At 43.4% G+C, this 20,164-nt stretch overlaps 1 protein-coding gene across 4 annotated transcripts; it reads left to right on the forward strand.

Annotated features, from left to right (window-relative positions):
- Positions 1-1,423: 1,423 nt before the first annotated feature.
- On the forward strand, positions 1,424-19,698 carry LOC308194473 (phosphatidylinositol 3,4,5-trisphosphate 3-phosphatase TPTE2-like). 4 transcript variants are annotated; one of them, XM_080590484.1, is made up of 19 exons: positions 1,424-1,534; positions 2,420-2,511; positions 4,317-4,394; positions 6,692-6,739; positions 7,311-7,472; positions 7,838-7,957; positions 10,663-10,762; positions 11,386-11,449; positions 11,960-12,024; positions 12,636-12,696; positions 12,910-12,991; positions 13,075-13,163; positions 14,255-14,316; positions 15,292-15,372; positions 16,380-16,485; positions 17,155-17,252; positions 17,609-17,704; positions 18,110-18,180; positions 19,429-19,698. In XM_080590484.1, exons 2-19 carry the CDS (start codon positions 2,462-2,464, stop codon positions 19,529-19,531), a joined length of 1,536 nt encoding a protein of 511 aa, XP_080446610.1. In that variant the 5' UTR covers positions 1,424-1,534; positions 2,420-2,461; the 3' UTR covers positions 19,532-19,698. The 4 variants fall into 4 exon arrangements, with proteins under 4 accessions (XP_080446610.1, XP_080446607.1, XP_080446608.1 ...); XM_080590481.1 differs by lacking the exon at positions 1,424-1,534 and adding an exon at positions 1,783-1,919; XM_080590482.1 differs by lacking the exon at positions 1,424-1,534 and adding an exon at positions 1,937-2,055.
- Positions 19,699-20,164: the final 466 nt, after the last annotated feature.

Below are 20,164 nucleotides of genomic sequence, written 5' to 3' on the forward strand. Positions count from 1 at the left end.
GAATTGATCCCCCCCCCCACTTATCTCCATATTTCTGTTATCCTAAAACATAATAAAAATGGAATCATTTTTCTTGTCTGTCTCTTAGAAGTATCAGATATAAACGATACATACTTACTTATTTTAAAGTCTGTCGGGTTATGAGATTCTGTTTACCACCATTCTCTGTTATTTTTGGAATTTAAAATATGTCATCACCTCTCTGAGATATGCATACTTTATCTGCTCCTACCCAGTATAACTGTATTATTTACTGAACGTTTCAGTCTTTCCTGTATTTTGTTGACAATTCTGTTACTTTACACTCATGAATAATTGTCCAGGGATCAGAACTGGATTCTGAGGGTTTTTAAATGTCAGTGTCATGAGTTAAAGAGCATAATATAATGAAAACGATCTACAAGTCATTAATTTAAAAAACACTTTTTTAAATGAAACTTGGGTCATGTTTCTACGTTTTTATCCACCAGCTGAGAGCTCAAACATCATTTTTATTAAAGCAGAAAATGGTGTTTCTACTTTAGCCATCTGACTTCAGAAGTTGTAGTTTTAAGAAAATAGATCGACCATTGGGAAACTCATGGAGACACATCAGAGCTGGCAAATCTGCTACAGCATCACCAGTGCTATAGGATTAGATGCACTGAAAGCAAAAATTATGGTGCTATCATGGTCAATAAATGAGAAAAATGAGAAGTTTATTTTTTATTTTTTTAATAATTATTTTTATTTCGAAGGGGAAGCTTTCTATTTAGTCTGCTGTCCTGAACTGCTCCATATTCTCAGAATGCTCAGAACAACCTTGAAGTCCTAATAATTTTATTGCTTTGGGGGTATTTGATGGTATTTTTATAGCTATAAAGCCTGTACTAGGAAGGCAACAACTTTAAGAATAATCGAGTGCTGTGTTCAGCTTTGGGCCCCCAGCACAAGAAGGACATCGAGGCCCTGGAGCGTGTCCAGAGAAGGGCTACGAAGCTGGTGAAGGGCCTGGGACACAAGTCCTGTGAGGAGCGGCTGAGGGAGCTGGGGGTGTTTGGTCTGGAGAAGAGGAGGCTCAGGGGAGACCTCATTGCTCTCTGCAACTACCTGAAAGGAAGGTGTGGGGAGCTGGGGGTCGGCCTCTTCTCACAGGTAACCAGTGACAGGACTAGAGGGAATGGCCTCAAGTTGTGCCAGGGGAGGTTCAGGTCGGAAATGAGGAGACATTTCTTCTCAGAAAGAGCAGTCAGGCACTGGGACGGGTTGCCCAGGGAGGTGGTGGAGTCACCGTCCCTGGGGGTGTTCAAGGAGAGGTTCGACGTGGTGCTTAGGGACATGGTTTAGTGGGTGACACTGGTGGTAGGGGGATGGTTGGGCCAGATGATCTTGAAGGTCTCTCCCAACCCGAATGACTCAGTGAAGGCTGGGGCTGCTGCCGGCCACATCTGCCAGCGCTCAAGCTGCGCCGGCTGTGGGAGCCGACCCGAATCGCTCTCTTTGAGCTCCCTCTGCTGCTGGGCGCGCTGCAGAAAACCTGCTTCGGAGAGAAAGGGTGGGTGACACGGTGTGGGGTGAGTGGTTGTGGGGTGACACGTCGTGAGGAGACACGTCGTGGGGTGACACGTTGTGAGAGCGGGCACGGGGCGCCAGCGGCTGACGGGACGGGCTGGCAGGACCAAGCTCGCCCCAGCACCCGCGGGCTGCGCCCCCTCCTAGGACCGGGCCGGGGGGACCCCGGGTCTCCGGGGAGGCTCGGAGGGGGGCATCGGCCGGGCCCGGCGAGCGGCGGCCGTGGAGGGGCTGAGGGGAGGCGGGCGGCGGCGGCGGCGGGGCCGTCGCCATGGCAGCGGGCGGGCCCGGCCCGGCCCGGCCCCATTTTAGCCGCGGCCCGGCGGGGGGCTGGAGCGTGCCCCCGGGGCCTGGCCTCGCCTCAGCGGGTGAGTGGGGAGGGGGCGGAGGAGAGGGACGGGAAGGCCGAGCCTCAGGAAGTTTAACGCAATTTTCCGCTGAGTCCGCGGGCGGGCGGGTGGCCGGGCTCGACTTTGAGCTGGGAAGGCGGGCGGCTGCGCTGAGGTGAGGGCGGCGGGGGGCTCCCGGGGGTGGCCGGGGGCTGCTGGGCTCCTTCTCTTTCTCCCTCCCCGCCCCCTGTGGGGCCATATTCTGCCCGGGGAGCTGCTCTCCTCAGCGAGGCGACCCTTGCCCGCCGTGCCCGTGGCTTCATCCCTTCCTCCGCCGCCGAGGTGGGGTTAAGGGGGTGCAGGTAGGTCGGGGGGAGCTGTGGGCATCCCTCCTGCACTTCTTCAAGGCTGTTTCCTCCTCTGTGAGGAAAAAGAGTTGGGAAGGAAGCAGAAGCCTGTCCTTCAGTAATATGAGTGAAGCTACTGTAGGCACAGATGCTGGTACTCACTGTTGCTTGTACGGGTCTCTCTGTTATTAGATGTGCTTCTTCTAAGACCAGCAGAGCAACAAAAGAAACAAAATGACGACTGTGAGGTATGAACAAGGGTCAGAGCTCAAAGAAGCCTCAAGGTGAGTGAAACAAACTGCATCAGTATGTGAGTTCAGAACTCGTGCATGCTGTGTGCGGTCTTCTGCCTGGTTTCTTAATGCTTTGATCATAACAAAGAGGTGGCTTGAAGTTTATATACTATATGGTTTCCTTTTTTTTTTTCTCCTTCCTTAAAATACTGTTGTTTGAGAGGGGTGCTGTGTATGAGAGGAATGTGCTCTTGTGATTAACTTCTTACAAGAAGTCAATTTTTTGCTAATCTTTACTTACAAATTAAAAACTTTGTTAAAGAAGTATAGGCACTGGTAGAGTTAAGCTCAGGGCAGTAAGCCTTGCTTTCTTCTAGCCTCTGGAAGCCACTGTCAAGGTATCCTAAAGGTAGTGTCTAGCTCTGCTATCCTTACAAGTCTCAAGTTCCCTTCAGCTGTGAGTAGTTAGAGAAGCTTATGTTCTCTTTGGATAGTATGTGGGTAGAAATTAAGTTTTTCTAGTATGCCCTCATTTTCTTGTCTTCTACCCTAGTATTTAAAGACTAGATGTAGTAGCTTGTGGCAGAGAGCTTATTATAGCTTGGGCAACAGGTGGGTGTAGAGTGCTCAGTAAAACAAACTCCTTCTTAGGAAAGCATTATCCAGAACTGAATCACTGTGTGAGAGCACAGTGAAAACAGTGTGCTTGTCCTTGATTTCTGTTTTCTTCTTGTGTTAGAGATTGGCCTCCTAACCCAAAACACTACTACTTCTCATTCTTATTGGGCTTTTTCCTCATAGTAGAGGATAACAAGCTGGCATTCAGTGCCCTTCATGTGTCTTCAAGGACAAGCAAGTGGTCTGCTACAAAAGTGCTGCAGCAGCAGAAACTTCTTTTAATAAGTGAAACATTTCTGCCCTATACTATGTGGATAACTCCATACTGAGTGTCTTGTAAGAACAGCTGAGAAGGAAAACTGCATAGCCATATATTTACAGAGCTTTGCTCCCTTTCTAGGAAAAGAGTGCAGATACTGGAGCTGGAAAATAGTGTGTAGACAGCTGCTCCTGCACAAGTAGTAATGATGCCAGAGGCAGAGCCACAGCAAACACTGTGGCCGTGCTATTATGCAGCATAGTATTTCTATATAGAATACTAAAATCCAAATTCTTGGGTTTGGATGTTACATTTTACTTTGTCTGAAATCATCTTGTGACCTTCAAGGCTCTTCAGGTGGCTAAACAAAATCTTGATCCAAAGAGACCCTGTTAAGGAAGCTATGGTAAGCAGCCCCTGCCAAGAAAAAAATGCTACTCCAGCACTAGCTCAGCTGCTGCCCTGCTCCTGCAGTTTCCGGTTTGGTATCCTGCTCTGCACAAAAACATCTCTGTGCTATGGCTTCTCCTAGCAAGCATTCCTTCTCTGAACAAGTAGCCTACTGTAATAGCATTAATATTTTCTGGACTCTGCGAAGTAATTTTGCATATCCATGTTTCTAGCAATTCCAGAGTCTAGACTGGACTCTAAAGGCCTCAGTAGACTCTCGGATGCCTTACTTCAAAGCCCTTTATCCTGTTGCTGAACACAAACGTCTTCCTTTCCTCTCCCTAAAGAAAAACTTCTGAAAGATGGATTGCTAAGTGGAAGTAGGTCAGCACAAGCCAAGGGCTTCTGCTGTGTCAACATACGGGAAGCCTTTCTTCCCTTGGTACTGCTCATGTGCTCTGGCCCTGGTTGCTGTTCCTCACTGCTCAGCTGACAGTAGTTAATGTTACTGGTTCTGCAATAACAAAGGGTGGCAATGTATAAAGTTGACATCTGTATTGGTATGTGACTTGTGCTATTCCTTTGCCAGCTCTCCAACAGCAGAAGAGCCCACAATAAAGATTGATGATGGTCGTGACGAGGATAACGAACAGGACAGCTGTTCCAAGTAAGCTAATGATATACTAAATGCCTTGTTTACCCCCAAAAGTGAAGATGCCTGAACCAAAATGAGAAAGCAGATGGCTTGCTGGAGTAAGAGATAAGCCTTACTGATCTTGCTACTGATGCCTTGATACTTATCTTAATGCTCAGAGCATTACATCACTTGATACTGATGCTTGTTCTAGTACATAATAACAGCAAGCAACTTCAGGAAGCTGCTTCATGCTTATGGAGATGAAATCTCAGTCCAAGAGTTAGCTACAAATATATCACATAATGGAAAATGGCAAGCTTAAACTGCAGTGTGTAAACTTTCCCAAAGAAGTGAACTTGAGAGAACACAAGAACCAATGCTGCTCAGAAAATGAGGTGAATGAGTATCTGGGGCAACTGGCAAGCATTATGCCCTCAAGATTGAACTGTCTAAACATCCTGGTGATTTACTATATTCTTGAAGCAGTTCCTTTTTTTTTTTTGAAAGTAACTGCTTCTCTTCTTACTAGACTAGATTACTAAGTCTTACAGCATACTTCAATCTTAGTCAGGTCAGTGACATGCAAATAATGTTTCACTCTTCCTGCAGCTCGAGCAGTAAGATCAGGCCTGTTATCCCTGTTCCCTTAGGTGATAACATGGTTTTAGAGAATTCAGACCTTGGTGGTTAGAAATGCATTTCATAAAGGCTTTAAGCTAAGTAAACAAGCAAATGTTGGGCCATGTTCTCTTTAACTGACCTGGGATGTCAGCAGGCCAAATTGGAGTGGTATATATTTTTCAGTGTGCCTAATAAAGGTGCTTGTCCTTAGGTTGTGGAAGTTGAAGTCTTGGTGTACCTGGTATACTTACACTGCAGGATTTGCTGTATGAAGACATGAAACCACCAACTGTTAGTGTAACTAATGCAGTGCTTTCCTTGGATACTAAGTGTTCATAAATGGGAGGGGAACCTTTTACGTGCTAGGCTGCCTTGAAGACAAGGCCTGCTATTACATTCTTGACTTAGATAGGGAAAGTGGGTACTGCAACCTGCTTAAAGATGTGGATGTCTGCTGGTTCATGGCTTTTGGACTTCAAATGTGCTAATAAGAAATGTGAGCTAACTCAGTGAGCCCAGCAAGATGCTTCATCTTTGCTTCAAAGATGCTCAGTGTTGTCTTAACCTTAACTCACTAACTCAGTGTATGTACCAAGTGAAATGCAATGCTCAAACTACCCTAGAGGAAAAAAGGTAGCTCAGATAGGATAATTGGGGTGGAATATGCATTATTGAACCGATGAATACTTCCTGTAACAGTGGTATCTCCAGTGGTGTGGGTGGGGAGGGAAGTACCATAACTGTAGAGCAGAAAAGGATGACAAATATCACAGTACTGGCAGATTCTTCTTGTGTCAGACCTTTCAGTAGGTCTTACTGTTAATGACATATTTGGAGGAGGTATTTATTTTAAGTGGTGAAGAAAACTCAGTGCTTATGGTAGTAAAGTAACCCCTAGGTTACCAGACTGGCAGTATGCTGGTAACTAATCTGTTAAACCATCAGAGCTTGGGGTATGCAGATAGTGGCTTTTGTGTTAATTCTTGTTGTATAGCCTCAAGTGATTTGTACAGCTAATGAGACATAGCTCTGCAAAGGTCTAGCCTTAAACCAGAAGGCTTAGAGCCTACTGACTAGGGAACAAGTAGTCTTCCTTAGCTGGAACCCTGCTAGGGCTGGAGGTAATTTCTAACTGGAAGCATTTGGCTGCAGCACCTCATTATTTTTAAGAGGTACTGGTCTTCAACCTGAAAGACCAAACTGATTTCCTTCTAAAGGTAGAAGAGGGATTTGTCTTCCTCATAACCTAAGAGCACAGAGATGACAGTGTTAACAGGTACTTCTTCCCAGGCCTGAAGAGAAATCCTCTCATTCTGATACAATAAACTAATATCTTGATCAAGATATTTCAAGAGATGATTATGCTTTAATCTTCCTCTTGATCAATAGCTGCTATGCGAATCTGCTTGAAACTTGTTACTGGCCAGACTTGTAGTGTCATTGGAGCTGTGGCACTGAATAGTGTTGTCAATACACAGTACTGAGTTTCTAGGGGTTGTAGCTGATAAATATTCTCTTGTTCAAGTGACAAAAATGTTGTCTTCAAGTACTGCCTTAACATATTTCATGAATGCAACTGGAAAAGATCTCTGAAATCATGGGTATAGAACTCTGAAACCAAAGGAATGAACTTAGTACCAGTGCTCTTGTAGCTAAACCTGTAGCAAAATGTCCCTTGTCTTGATGCTGATTCTCTTCTCTTGCAGTACTATTAGGAGAAAAATTTCCCCGTTTGTGATGTCATTTGGATTCAGGTAAAACATCCATCTTGTAATGATATGGAAGGGGTGGAAGCAGTCTTTATTTCTAGTGTAAGAACTTGGAGAGTTTCTTAAGCAATAGGGACTCCAGCTTGTTCTTCCTGGGAAGTACGGAAATAAAATATAGTTACTTCTAAGGGACTGCATTCCGTCGTGAGTGGCAGGCAAGGTGAATATGCTGGAGGACAAGCTGATGCTTCTATGCCTTAAAGTGTGCAGGTTTGTGCCACTTCTGGATAGCTGTGGAATTATTGGTGTGTAACTACAGCTGAGTCTGCAGTAACCATACAGTTCCTTGTGGATGTTGTACTTTGCAAATCACTTCAGAAAGTGTGATTTGAATCCTTTGGCTCTTTATACAAGCAGGCCTTGATTTTTATTTATTTTACATATATTATATATATTATATTATCTTTATATATATTTATATTATATATATAAAATATATACACACATGAGAACCCACAGTTGGACCAGCTTAAAATAAAAACAGGGTTTGTGCCCTCGAGTCTGTATATGTCAGTATTTCTTTCCTTCTTCTCAAGTTGACTTATATTTTTTTCAGGGTATTTGGAGTTGTGCTTATCATTGTGGACATTGTAGTTGTGATTATGGATCTGGCTATCCCTGAGAAGAAAAGGGGCATTAGAGAGATTCTCGAAGGCATTTCCCTGGCTATAGCACTCTTCTTCCTCGTCGATGTTCTCATGAGGGTGTTTGTTGAAGGGTAAGACCTGGGCAAAGATGAATTCAGTGTGGCACATCCTCAAGCTAGTAAGGAAGCAGTACTTTGAGGTTGGGACTGTGAGCATTGCTGGTCCATAGGCTAAATTTCTGGTTATCTTCTCATGGCTATTGCCATTCTATAGACTAACCGGTAAAATGCTTCTGATCCAAGTGAGCACTTAAACTGTCAGTCTTGCTATGACTTGTGTTGTAGACCAGGTATTTTCTTAGTGGGTCCTCAGTGCTTAGTTTTCCGAAGTGTTTGTCTCCAGCAGAAGCTTTGTATAGGCTCTCTTCTTCCTGAACATGGGCTTCAATCTTTGTTGCCATTCATGAGTGTTTGTCTGAAACTCTCCTTTGTTTCAGCTTCAGGAACTATTTCCGGTCGAAACTGAATATTTTGGATGCGTTCATAGTAGTGGGCACTCTGTTAATTAACCTGACCTACTCCTTCTCAGACCTTGCTGCGACAGATCAGATGCCAAGGTAAGAACAGTACGACAACTGTTAGATGTGAGCTCTCTTCCTGACAGGAGTCTAAGAATTTTCTTGGGCGTATCTAAGCTGGATGAGTGCATGCTAGATCACAAATGTAGCTACGATAGGACTTCACAGTACAGGTTTCTAAAGGATAGGAAGATTTAACTTTGGCCTACAGCTCTGTTGGAGCCTGTCCCTGTCTCAAAGGCAGCTATGATCTAAATGTATTTATTGGGGTGACTAAAAATGAACAGTGAGGCCTGCAAATACCATTTCTCAAGTATTTAGGGGTGAGGGTATAAGCAGCAGCCTGATGAAGAGTCTGAAGTAGAAGGTCAGAAAGAAGAGTTGGATTGTAATAGCAAATGGAACTGACAAAGTAGACAGTTGAGGAAGGATCTCTATTAGTGGATCTTGAAACAAATCTTGTTTCTTTCCCATTGTTCCCCCAAAAGTCCCATGGTAACACATGCTGGATTTCTCAGCCATCCCCTGGGGAAGGGAATCATGCTACTTATGTGCATAAGCTGATTCAAGTCGTGCCTCCATCTGATTTCTGTGCCTTGCTCAGGTGATGTCCTTTGAGATACATCTATTTGTGAGGCAGGAATGCACCTCTCAACTAGTTTATCTGCACTAAGTTTGGATTACAGTGAGACTCTTGCACCAACCAGGGGAAGAAGTAGAGCTGTTCTTAAAAAAACAAACAAAAAACTTAGTGGGTATAAGGTGGGAAACATTCCTCTAGAAGAAATCAACTCAGTCTAGTTATTGAACCCAAAGTTGGATGAACTTGAAGGGAATGCTAGCACTTCTTAATATGCCACCCAAACTTCTGTTTCAAGAAGCAGAGCTATGAAAGCACTGTTTGCCTCTGACTCCTTTAGCTGCATTTGCAGCCCCAGAATCATAAAAGGCTGTTTCCCTTTTAACCCTTATTAAACACCAACCTGAGTTGAATGGCATATCTCTGGCCACAGTTCTCTAAAGAATCTCTTTTCCTTATGGAGTCCTGGGCTGTTAGTAGTAAGCCTGATCCTGCACTGATTCTTCCTGCTGGATGTTGGTGTGCAAGTCCCCTGTATTCTAACCTGCTGAATTTGGAGAGGATTTTGTACAGGCCCAGCATCACACAAAGGGTTTTTTTTTAAAAAAAAAAAGATACTCAGCTGAGACCTACTGTCTCATCCACGCAGCTCTTGAGGCCTTCCATAATGCTTTTGTTAAAGGCTCTTAGCCCTGCGCAGACCGAAGCATTACCACCTGGCATTAGATGGTATTTCAGAACTGGCCAAATATCAGACTTTGAGGAAAAAATACCCTTCCCACCTAATCCTCCAGCTGCATCCACAAATCTAACTTCTAGTAGCCTGCTTGTTTTTTTTACTCTTCTTTCCTCATAGCCCTTGATTCAGATGCAAACAGTAGCTGTAAAGCACTTCATCTCAGAAGAGCTAGTCTGAGCAGCTTTTATGTGGATGAGAGCTTGTGTGACAAGCCAAATTTGTGTGGCAGTCCATAGAGGTAACGTCCCCTGATGGAGTGATGTGGTGTCTATTCCTAACCTGCTCTAGTTAGGTGAGGGTTGGGATGAGCTGTCTGCTGACTTCTAAAAGGACACTGAAGGAATAAGGCTGGGTATCAGTTTGGGAGTTAATGCCTAACTAACTGGCTTTGTGAAGGCCAGAAGGCAAGCTGCTGGTATCCTGCAGAGCCACTTCTTGCAGCAGTGGTTCAGGCTGAGGAGAGGGGCTGTGGAGTCTTCGCTCTAGTGCTGGCTTGTCCTTGCCTGGCTGCTAGCTCAAGGCGACTCTCCTGAAACAACAGCAGGGTGATCTTGGGCTAGGAGTGAGCTGGGGAGAAACTGAAACTTGCCTCCAGGTGTCCAGGACAAATGTGTCTTGTTGGCTTCTGACAAGTTCTGCATCAATGGAGAGCACTCTGTTTTCAACCAGAGGTGGTGGGATAAAGCTTCCATAACACTTCCTCCCCCCCCCCCCCCCCACTGTAGGTATTCACCAGTATTCTTACCTACGTATATCAGGGCCTAAAACACATGTATGTGCTCCTTAAAATATATGTTCGTATACCTCCTTAAGGAACAGATATTGGTTTACACTAGTCACTAAGGGTATCCTAAAGCAGCTGCCCCTACTCAGGTTGTTTCTGTAGAGCTACTCACATAAGCATCTTGCCAGATCCAAAGTTCAATGGCAGTACAAAGTTTCTCAACGAAACTTGTTCAGGTTGCTGAATGATTAAACAAAAGGTTTATAAACTGCTCTGTCCTCAGGTTTCTTATTTGAGGCATGATGTGTCTGGCTTGTTCAGCTTCTCTTTTCAGCTGTTTTTCATGTCTGGTTCCACTTAAATGTACTCTTAAGAATAAGCTCGAAGGAACAACAACGCAGTGATGATAACACTAACAGTGTCAAGGGAACTTAGTGCTTGCTGGATGGAGATACTGGGAAAGTCTATTCCAGCAAGTAGGTGTGCTTCCTAGTTCTGTTCCATGTTCAGAACTTGTGTCCCCAAACCCTTAACAATAAAACTATGGTATACTTCAAGGCTTGTGTTGCCCTTTTTACCAAAATCAATGTGAGAGGTACTAGTTCAGTATGTGAAACAAAACTCTCTCTGAAGTAACTCTTAAATAGCTTTAAGCTTTGCATCTAAACTTAATGTATTTTTATGGTGAATCTCTCATCTAGAATGGTCGCTCTCCTTCGAGTTCTGAGAATTGTCATCTTAATTAGAATATTTCGCCTGGCCTCACAAAAGAAACAGCTTGAAGTGGTGACCAGGAGAATGGTAAGTTGGCCTAGTAATAAATCTAGGCAACTATTGTTATTTTTAATTATCTCTTTCTCTAGGAAGCCATCAACAGTGAGCAGCAAGACTGCCCACAGTGTGTTGGTCTGAAACTAATACTACTACAGAAGCAACATGTTGGTTTTGTCTCTGACAGGGTATTGGAGTTATGCTTTCAGTTTCAGTATAGCTAGCAATGCTTGCCTCTGCCTGAGCAAGCAGCTCCTTGACCTGGAAGACCAGTGTGTCAGGGGTTGTGACACTGTGGTGTGTCTTGATTGATAATTACTGGCTTGTGTGGTACACACACTGTTTTCCGTCGTATGTGGGGAGGTTGGAGATTTTTAATGCTTCTGGCACTTATTTCATGTGAAAACAAAACAGCTGTCTGGTGTTGAAGCCCTATCCATTGTGAATGCCTCTGTCACTTTCAGCAGGGCACTGAAGTGAAACTTGGAGCTTTAAACCCAACCCCTTACACAGGAATAAACAGTTGTGGTTACGCTGCCCTTAACTTCCTTCCTTCAAGTTAGGGAAGTCTAGATTTTTTATTTTCCCTAGTAATAGGCAGCACTTGTTGACTTGTGTTTTTTAGGAAGACTAACTCTGCTCCTTTTTCACAGGTCTCTGAAAACAAAAGGCGTTATATGAAAGATGGCTTTGATCTGGATCTCACTTATATTACTGGTTTGTAGAAATCCTGTAGCAGCAAATAATACTTTGCAGCATGTTACATTCTGCTAACATTGAGTGCTTCATATGAAATACAACTTTTTCAGCAGACTACTGAAACTTAAATGTGAATTTAAATCAAGCCTACTCTTTTTCTTTAGGAGTTTGAAATCAGTGTTTCTAACCCTGTTCTTCTCAAGGGTTAACCTTCTGGTAGAGAGGGCGTACGTGCTGTATACAACGATAAAAATTCTCCTGAGGCATAGGGAAACAGAGCTTTCGATTGACTTAATGTGTTTGCCTCCAGTTCTGTGGTGACTGCTTAATGGTAGCTTATGCTTCAGGAAGTTCTAGTGCCCTGCTCTAGCTATGCAGAATGCGGAACAAAACCTCTTGGAAATGGGTAGGTGGCTTTCCTAGCGAGGGTCAGTCACTTCATGATAACATGCTCTCTGTCATGTAGTTCCTACATCTGGGGAGGGTCTATCTCCCTGTTATTACATCTGACTGCTGTCTTCTCCACAGATCGTGTTATTGCAATGTCATTTCCATCTTCTGGGAAGCAGTCTTTCTACAGGAACCCTATAAAGGTAAAAACCGCTCATTATCAAGTTCAGTATTACTTAACAGTGTTTTGCTTCAAGGTTTGCACATGGACTAGATTATCAAGTCAGTCCTAGTCCTGCTGGCTTAGCTGGTTGGATGTTTAAATGGTGGTCTCCACTGTGCTGCACTGCTTGTATTGTAGTGTCTCAGCTGAGCCAAGCAAGATGTGTCTTGTTGTGGACACACTGGTGACCTGATGTCTGGCGGCTCTTGGGGAATTTAGCAGAACCAAATCAATTCTGTCCCAGGCCAGTAATAGTGTGAGGCATATGAATGATCTTACCATATAGGTGAAAAACATTTTAAATGTCTTCATTAAACACTTCTAATATCTAAATGTTAAATTAGACATTAAATCCCTCTTCAGAGCTCTTTTGCCTGATGTCTTAGAAACCTAAGTATGTAAGGCAAGGGATTTGGTCATGGTTCTCTTACACCAGATAGGAATCTGAACTACTGGGCTGAAAAGGCCTGTTGTCCAAGGGCTGTTTATAAATGCACTTGCTGAGTTCACTTTGGGGATGAGAAATGAGGTGGCGATGGAAATAAGGAGTTACACTAGCTACTCTGAACTTGTGTCTTACTATTGCTCTAGGAGGTTGCAAGATTTCTGGACACCAAGCATGCAGACCACTATAAAGTCTACAATCTCTGCAGTAAGTATGCTTAGTTGCTGACTGTACTGAAAAACTGCAAAACAGATAAACATCTCTTTAGAGTATGTTGGTGACAATACTAGATCTTCAAGAACTTTCTATCAAAAGTACTTAAAACACTGGTATAAGCTCAGACCAGTGGTCTTGTGTCATAAGCAACTCTGTTCCAAGCCCATTCCCCTTCCTGGCCTAACTCCCAAATTTTCTTTACAGGTGAAAAAGGCTATGACCCCAAGTACTTCCACTACAGGGTGGAAAGGATCTTTATTGATGACCACAATGTCCCAGCAATACAGTGAGTCTTGGCGAGAAATACTTGCATTGTGGTAGCTCTTTGTGGGTGCTTACTTTGACCACAGTAATCTTCCTCTTATCTAGGGACATGCTGAAATTCACTGCCAGTGTCCGTGAATGGATGAGTCAAGACGAAAAGAACATCATAGCAATTCACTGTAAAGGAGGCAAGGGTAAGACTTGTCATATATAATCCATGTATGCCATAAATTACCTGTTCTTATCCTAACATTTTTAGTGTAAGTGTAGTCTTAAACCATGGCATAAGATGGATTTAGAGAAACTTGACAAATTCTGCTGTTCTGACCCCTGACAGGAGGAACAGGGAGCTAGTGAAGCTGTTACTAGTAATTGTTAAGCAGCTGCTTTAGCTCTGCTAGCTAGTCACTCACACTGAATATCCTACACTGTAATATACCTCAGGCTTCTGAATTTCTGTGGGAATGGCCTAGGTGCTGCTGAATCCTGATTTCAGACAAATAAGAATGAGGTATCATGAGAAAGCATAATATAGTGTTGTGGGGGCAGGCTTGTGCAAGCAATTGCACATGAACTGATCCATGAGTGCTATCTGCAACCCATAGTAGCTCAGGAGCTGTTGAAGTGCATAGATAGCTGTGCAAATAAGCCAAGCGACCCTGCAAACATCCGCCACATCTCCAGCCACCTGCTGTTACTGCTACAAATGCTACAAGTGCTTGGCTTGAACCAGATGGCTGCAGAAAGGTTTTTCCCACAGCTGTAAAGCCTCCTAAGCTAAGCTCTATTTCCCAAACTGAATACTGAAGCTACCTGCAGGCCAAAGTCAGCCTGGAGAACAAGTGTAGGGAGGGAGTGATGACCTCAGACTTGAATTCAAGACTGAGACAATACTGGAACCTCTGTGCTAGTAGTCTTAATGCCCTACTTAGTAGGGTTGGGCAAAAATTGGGGCAGAGAAGTAACTCTTGAGACTTAGACTGGCATTGCCAGTGCTTTAGTCTGACCTGTTAGGGTGTACTTGACTCCATACCCTGCTAAATGGAGGATGTAGTTACTGGCCAACTTGTTAAAATATCTTAAGTAATACTGTAAGGAATTGTGGGGACTGCTTCCAAGAAGTAAGCTGACAAACTGCAACTTCTCTTTGTCTTCCCAGAAATAGACACTTGACTATTCAAGTGACACCAATCTCCCATTAACTATTGAAAGAAATACGACTTCATTTTTCACACATAATCCCCCAAGTCTTATAGTTCAATCTCTTTTACTACTTTTACTACAGGTAGAACTGGAACAATGGTCTGTACTTGGCTAATAGACAGTGACCAGTTTGAGAGTGCAAAGGTAAAAACTAACTTTTATTTTGGTTCTTTCCATATTCCAAATGCCCCCTTTAGAATTTGTACAGAGTATTAGTGCATTTCAGCAATTAGTCAAAGTCCATAGCTGAAAAAGCATAGTGTAAACAACCTGTATTTTAAAAAATCTTGCAGTTCTTGCTACTGTGGAAACTCATCTCTGAAGAGTACTCTTAATCAGGAAGAACTGGTAATGTAGGATGCCAACTTTGAAGTGCTTCTTTTAGAGGCATAATAGACCTAGATCTTGAGCAACTTGTCTTAAGCTATGGGTGCCTTCTGAACATGCCCTACTAAAGCTAGTGTCACTGTTTAAGTGGTCTTGTGTAATTCTCTTCCCTACTCTCTTTCCAAGTGGTGTGAGATGACAAGACTACAGGCAGTTCATGATTACAAGAAGCCTTTCTATATATTTTGGGGAAAGGGAAGAAAGACCAGCAAGTCTGCAGGTCTTATGCACGTGCTGCTTTGATATACTGGATGTGGGATCTTGACCTGGAAACCTGGGTTCTAGATGGCCCTGATGACTCTAGGTAGCTTGAGCAGACTATATATCAGCTTGGTAACTTGCTTTTCTCTGAGTTTGGTTTGTGGAGATGCAAACTAATGCTCAGCTTCTTTCTGCCACAGACCACCTGAGAAATGTATGTGGTTCTGTAGGAATTGCTTAATAAGCATATAGTTCTCTTCCTTCAAAGAGCTTTATTATCTCTCAGTTCTGGATGACAGATAATGTATCTGACTTCCTAACTAGTAATTCTATATTCTAGTTAAAATTCTAAAAATTCTATATTCTAGTTAAAAGCCTTCTTTTAGAAGATACCACAACAACTATTGCACACCTTGTATTCATTTATTGGAATTGACTGGTATGATTCTGGTCTGTTTTGCTATACACTGCTCAGGAAGGGGAATGGTGGTGCAACAAATGTCTTAACACTTGAAAAAAATCTCTGTGTAGGAAAGTTTGGACTACTTTGGGGAGAGAAGAACTGACAGAAGTACAAGTACTAAGTTTCAAGGAGTTGAAACTCCGTCCCAGGTAAGTCTGAGCAGGTCCATTAACAGCAGCCGAACCAATCCTAGCCTTGTGAGCACTGAAGCTGCCCCACCTCTCCTGCCTTGTTTTAGAGGCATAGGTTTCTGCTATATGCTTAACTCTTGGGCTTTCTGCACCCTTTCTTTAGGGGTTGGAAGATTGTCAGCTAGTTGGGTTGCATTGCGTTCTTCTCCCTTCCCTTGTTAAAGTAATTCCTTGTACTAATTCCTTAATATTGTGAAATCAGACTGGTATCTGGGATCACAATCCTCTTAAGGCTGGAAGGAGCACATTTAGTCCAACCCTGCTGCTTAAGCAAGGTGAGCTAGAGCAGGCTGTCCAGGATCATGTCCAGTTAGAGTATCTCCCCAAACTCTCTAGGCAACCTTTTGCAGTGTTTGACCACCCTCACAAATGCATGACCCTAGGAGACAACTGGGCTGTTCATCAGCAATGCAATGGAGCCTGGCCTGGGGAGAGGGCTGTGGTACTGCTGTGGTTGGGTGGAGGAATGCATCCTCTGAAGACAGTGTTCACAGGGAAACATTAAACGTGCTATTGTCTCAGACCACATCTTCATCTTGATTCACTGCATGCTGTGAGATGAAGCTGTTGGTAGAGGTACTTTAGTTACCAGTACAAAACTGAATGGAAGTGTAGCCACCTCTCAACGTGTGCTTCAAAATAAAAGCATCCTGGAACTTTTTAAGAGGCAGAATGTTTAAACCTACAACAAAAAAAAGCTCCCTGCTTCTTGCTGAACTCAAAAGTACACAATTGTTCTTACAACACCAAATATAAATAATTTAAAAATGGAGGTGTTGAACTTGTGTAGAGTTTTAACAACCAGTTGTTTGAAATGTGAAGGGGAAAGAACAAGACTAATTTCTTGTTAGCCTTGGACTTGAGGTAGCTAAGAACTTGGAGCAGATCTACTTAATCCTGCTTCTACCTAGAATTAGATTGTATGGGGTTAACTGCATAATGTGTTTGGGTTTTTTGCATTACAGAGTAGGTATGTTGGGTATTATGAGATCCTGAAAAACAAGTATAACTTCAAACTCCCACCAGAGAGACAACTCAAAATAAAAAACCTCAAAATCTACTCTATACATGGTAAGAACTTTTGAATTTGGGCACTTCTCTATTTGGTAATGGTTTTGTAGTACAGGTAGCTGATCTCTGTACTGTCTCTCTTACTAAATCCATAATAAAAATGTAGGCTTACTGGGATATGAGAATTCAAATAGCACAGGTTAAAAACAGCCAAAAACCAACTCTCCAACATCTTGGAGTACAGCTGTCTTGTGTTCTGTCATTTTCTGTGTGTCTGCTAAAATGATGGCTCACATGCAACCTGCCTTGTTTTGGGAAGGGAATCAGTTATATCAGTAGGATTAGTCGATAAGGTTTCTCAGCCTGTTATAACTTTGTGTATATGTACTGGTAACCTTGATGAAAGGCTGAGTACTAAAAGTACAGCACTACTCATTCTAGGGGGTAAACTGCTAAACTGCTGTACTTCAGTTAGTCGAACTGTATTCTACATGTGCTGTTCCTGAGCCACGAGTAGGGTTCGCTGCTACTTCAATACAGCTTTCAGCCACTCAAACTTGAGCTGCTTTCGGGTCTTGAGTTCTCTAAAGTCTGTAACAAAGTCTGTAGCAAGGCCTTCTTCAAAAGGCTGTTTTCAGTGAGAGTGATACACTTGGCTTTGATTACCACTTTGTTTCCAGGTGATGTTATGTGCTCTGGTACAATGTAACACTTTCTTCCTCTTCCTAGGAATTGGGAAAGGCAATGGAACTGACTTGAAGGTGCAGATAATAATGAGAAAGCAAGTTGTATTAGAATGTGTGTGTGCAACACAAGGAAACTGCAAGGTGAGTGTACTATGAAACTGTCAGCTTCTGTGACTCAGCGTTGTCCTGTAGAGGTTGGATACTGGATATAAAAATACCTTAATAAATGGGTACTTTAAATTGTGAGATGAAATAGCTAGCTTTGTTGAACAATAGGAAAAATTATATAAAGTAGTAGTAGTAGACTTCCTAAAAGTTGTTTAAACATTTAATAATCACTCTGACCTGAAAAGCTGAAATTGTTGTTGGCTGTTCTAGCACTACTGTTGTATTTCTATACCACAAATAAGTAACTTCCAATTGCTATCAATTGGTCCTCTGTCTCTGCAGCAGCTTTTCATAAATGCAATATTTTGTTTTGTGTGTTTTGTATCCAGCTCTTCTTTGACTCTGATAGTGACTCCGTAGTCATTGGCTTGGAAGACAGCCCTGTGATAAGTGGGGATGTGAAAGTCAGATTTGAATCTCATTCTGTAAGTACAATGGTGTGAAGACTGTCGCTTGAATTTGAAGGCCTGCAATGCAAACTGCAGCTGGGTCTTGGCTACCTCAGCTCTGTGGGGCCAAGTTTGTTTCTTCCCCTGCCACCCCTGCTGTGTGGGGTGGCCCCATTGTAGCAGCTGTAGCAACAGACATCTTAGTTGAGTACCTGCTGCTTCTAATGTGGGGCTCGTACTCTTTCATACTTAGTTTGAGTGGCCTAGTCCTGAAACAAACCAAGTGAAAATGGCGTTCTGGGTGTGATATTTGGCTTTTCAAGTGTACTGATTCTGCCACTGTTGCTCTGTAAACCAGTCTGCTGGAGACAGGTGGGTGCTCATCTGCAAAAACAAGTCCAATGGCCTAACGGAGTCCTTAAACAGAGACTTTCCTTTTAGGATCTTCCAAAAGGCTATGACGACTGCCCGTTTTTCTTCTGGTTCAACACTTCCTTTATTGAAAATAACAGGTAAGTGAGCATAATGACTGCCTTTAGATCCTAACTTCTTGTCTGAGCAGAGCTGATGGTTCCTAAACATGGTGCTGAGAGCTGAAATAGCTGGCTAATGAAGTCAGTCGTAGCTTCTGTGTGGGTCTCTGATTCTCAGTCCAAACTTGTGAACCTGCAGTTGGCACATGCTTGTACTGTGCAAAGTGGTTTAAATGTGGGATTTATCTTAATCAGCTTAATCTACTGGGCTGTTTCCCAGTACTCTAAGTATTGTTAATTAACTGAAACTCCAAAGGTATTACTAACTGCTCAAACCTCTACAGCGCAACTGACAGAGGCTGGAACTTGAATTCAGCAGGCAAGTTAGGTACTAATGCTTGTGATCCCAAAGGAAAGGTTCTTTAACTTCCTGCTTTTCATGCCTTTGTCAAAGTTTTTTTTAAAAAAAAGTAGCTTTTTCTAGTTGAGGCTAGAATTCCTGGGGGTGGTTCTGCCAGCAACAGCTGAGCTTGTGCTTCTTGCTAGGGGAGTGATGTAGAAATGCAGAGATGGGATCTCTTTATTCTGGGATCTCTTTATTCTGTCTTGGTAGACTGAAAGGAACAGGGAACTTGAAGTATGAGGTATAACTCCTGTTCTTTCCATGACTGATATAGGACAGTTTTTATTTAATTCTTCCTATCAAAAGGAAGAAGAGAGTTAGCCACGAGTCTGCATTCATAACTTTAAACAGAATACCCAGAGCCAGCAATGCACTCTTCAGTCTAGGTGCAGATACCCAGTTAGACCCAACCAGTGGCAGGAGAAATGTAAGCCTGCTGTTTTGGCTCTGCAGTTGGGCTGTATCAAAAGCTGATGTGCTGGTGCTATCAGGTAATCACTAGAAATTAATTCAGTAAGCATTGAAAGGGGAGAACATGGCTGAGCTTGACTGAGTACTGAATCCAATGCCCGGCGTTAAGAAAGTCAGTTGTTAAACCTACCACATGCATCCCATGAGAAGGCCTGGAGCTGGAGGTAACATTAATTCTGCTGTAACAAGCTTGTGTCTTGGGGCTCTAGGCAGGGGGAAAACCACCACCGACTGTCAGGTTGGTTTTATGTTTCTCAAACTACTTCAGATCCAAATCCCTGTGCGTGTCTGTCTGAATCTAAGATCTGGGGCATGTTTAATACTGCAGGGCTAAACTTGAAGTTTTTTTTGCTGTCTGGAAGGAAAAGCCTATCTTATGGGCTAAGACATGCTACTGAATCACTGTCTTTCAGGCTCTACCTTCCCAGGAATGAGCTGGATAATCCTCACAAGTCTAAAACGTGGAAAGTCTACAGTGAGAAGTTTGCTGTGGAGGTGAACTTCACTGAACCATAAGGGAAAGCTGAAAGAAGGAAAACACTTAAACTTGTCTCTCTTCCTGAAGACTCTTTTGCTGCTTCGGTAAAGCGAAGTGGTCTGGCTGTGATGTACTTAATGTATTTCTATGTAGATACAACTTTCTCAAATAAACTGACCTGAAGTTCTGTTGTGCAGAGCAATAATCCCCTGGAGAATTACTTAATGTCGCTGTCACGTTGCGCTAACGAGCTGTTGGATCTGCGTAGATGTGTTTACATACAGGTAATCCCTTCTCTACTACCTGGCCACTGTCTCTAAGCAGGAGCGTTCCCGTGTTGGTGGGTGGAGAACAGCAGTCTGGGGTGCTGCTGGAATACCCAAGGCACCTTCCCCTAGCATCAGGGTTTCTGTACAGGTCCCTAGAATTAAGGGGATCTTGGAGGTGGAAGAAAAGTATTCTGGCACAGGCAGGTGAGCGTTCTTGTGTGGAAGTCTTGATGTTGGACTCCTCATCAGAAATCCAGTGCTGCCAGGTTTTGAGCAACACCTGGCCTGGGAGTGACTGTGGGAGATGGGACTGCACAGCTCCTGCTCTGCCCCAGACTTCCCAAGGGCTGAGGTGTGACACAGCTGGGTCTCATCAGCTCAGGAGCATGCCAGCTGCTTGGG

The sequence above is a fragment of the Anser brachyrhynchus genome, assembly GCF_964034855.1.
Source record: "Anser brachyrhynchus genome assembly, chromosome: 1".
In the NCBI taxonomy this organism is placed as follows: domain Eukaryota; kingdom Metazoa; phylum Chordata; class Aves; order Anseriformes; family Anatidae; genus Anser; species Anser brachyrhynchus.

What these genes read in the sequence shown, in the direction of transcription:
- LOC308194473 (XM_080590484.1), top strand. Translation starts at nt 2,462, where the DNA reads ATGACGACTGTGAGGTATGAACAAGGGTCAGAGCTCAAAGAAGCCTCA. An exon ending in GCGACAGATCAGATGCCAAG is followed by an intron (nt 7,958 to 10,662) that starts GTAAGAACAGTA and finishes TCTCTCATCTAG; the next exon opens with AATGGTCGCTCTCCTTCGAG. An exon ending in TCACTGTAAAGGAGGCAAGG is followed by an intron (nt 13,164 to 14,254) that starts GTAAGACTTGTC and finishes CTTTTACTACAG; the next exon opens with GTAGAACTGGAACAATGGTC.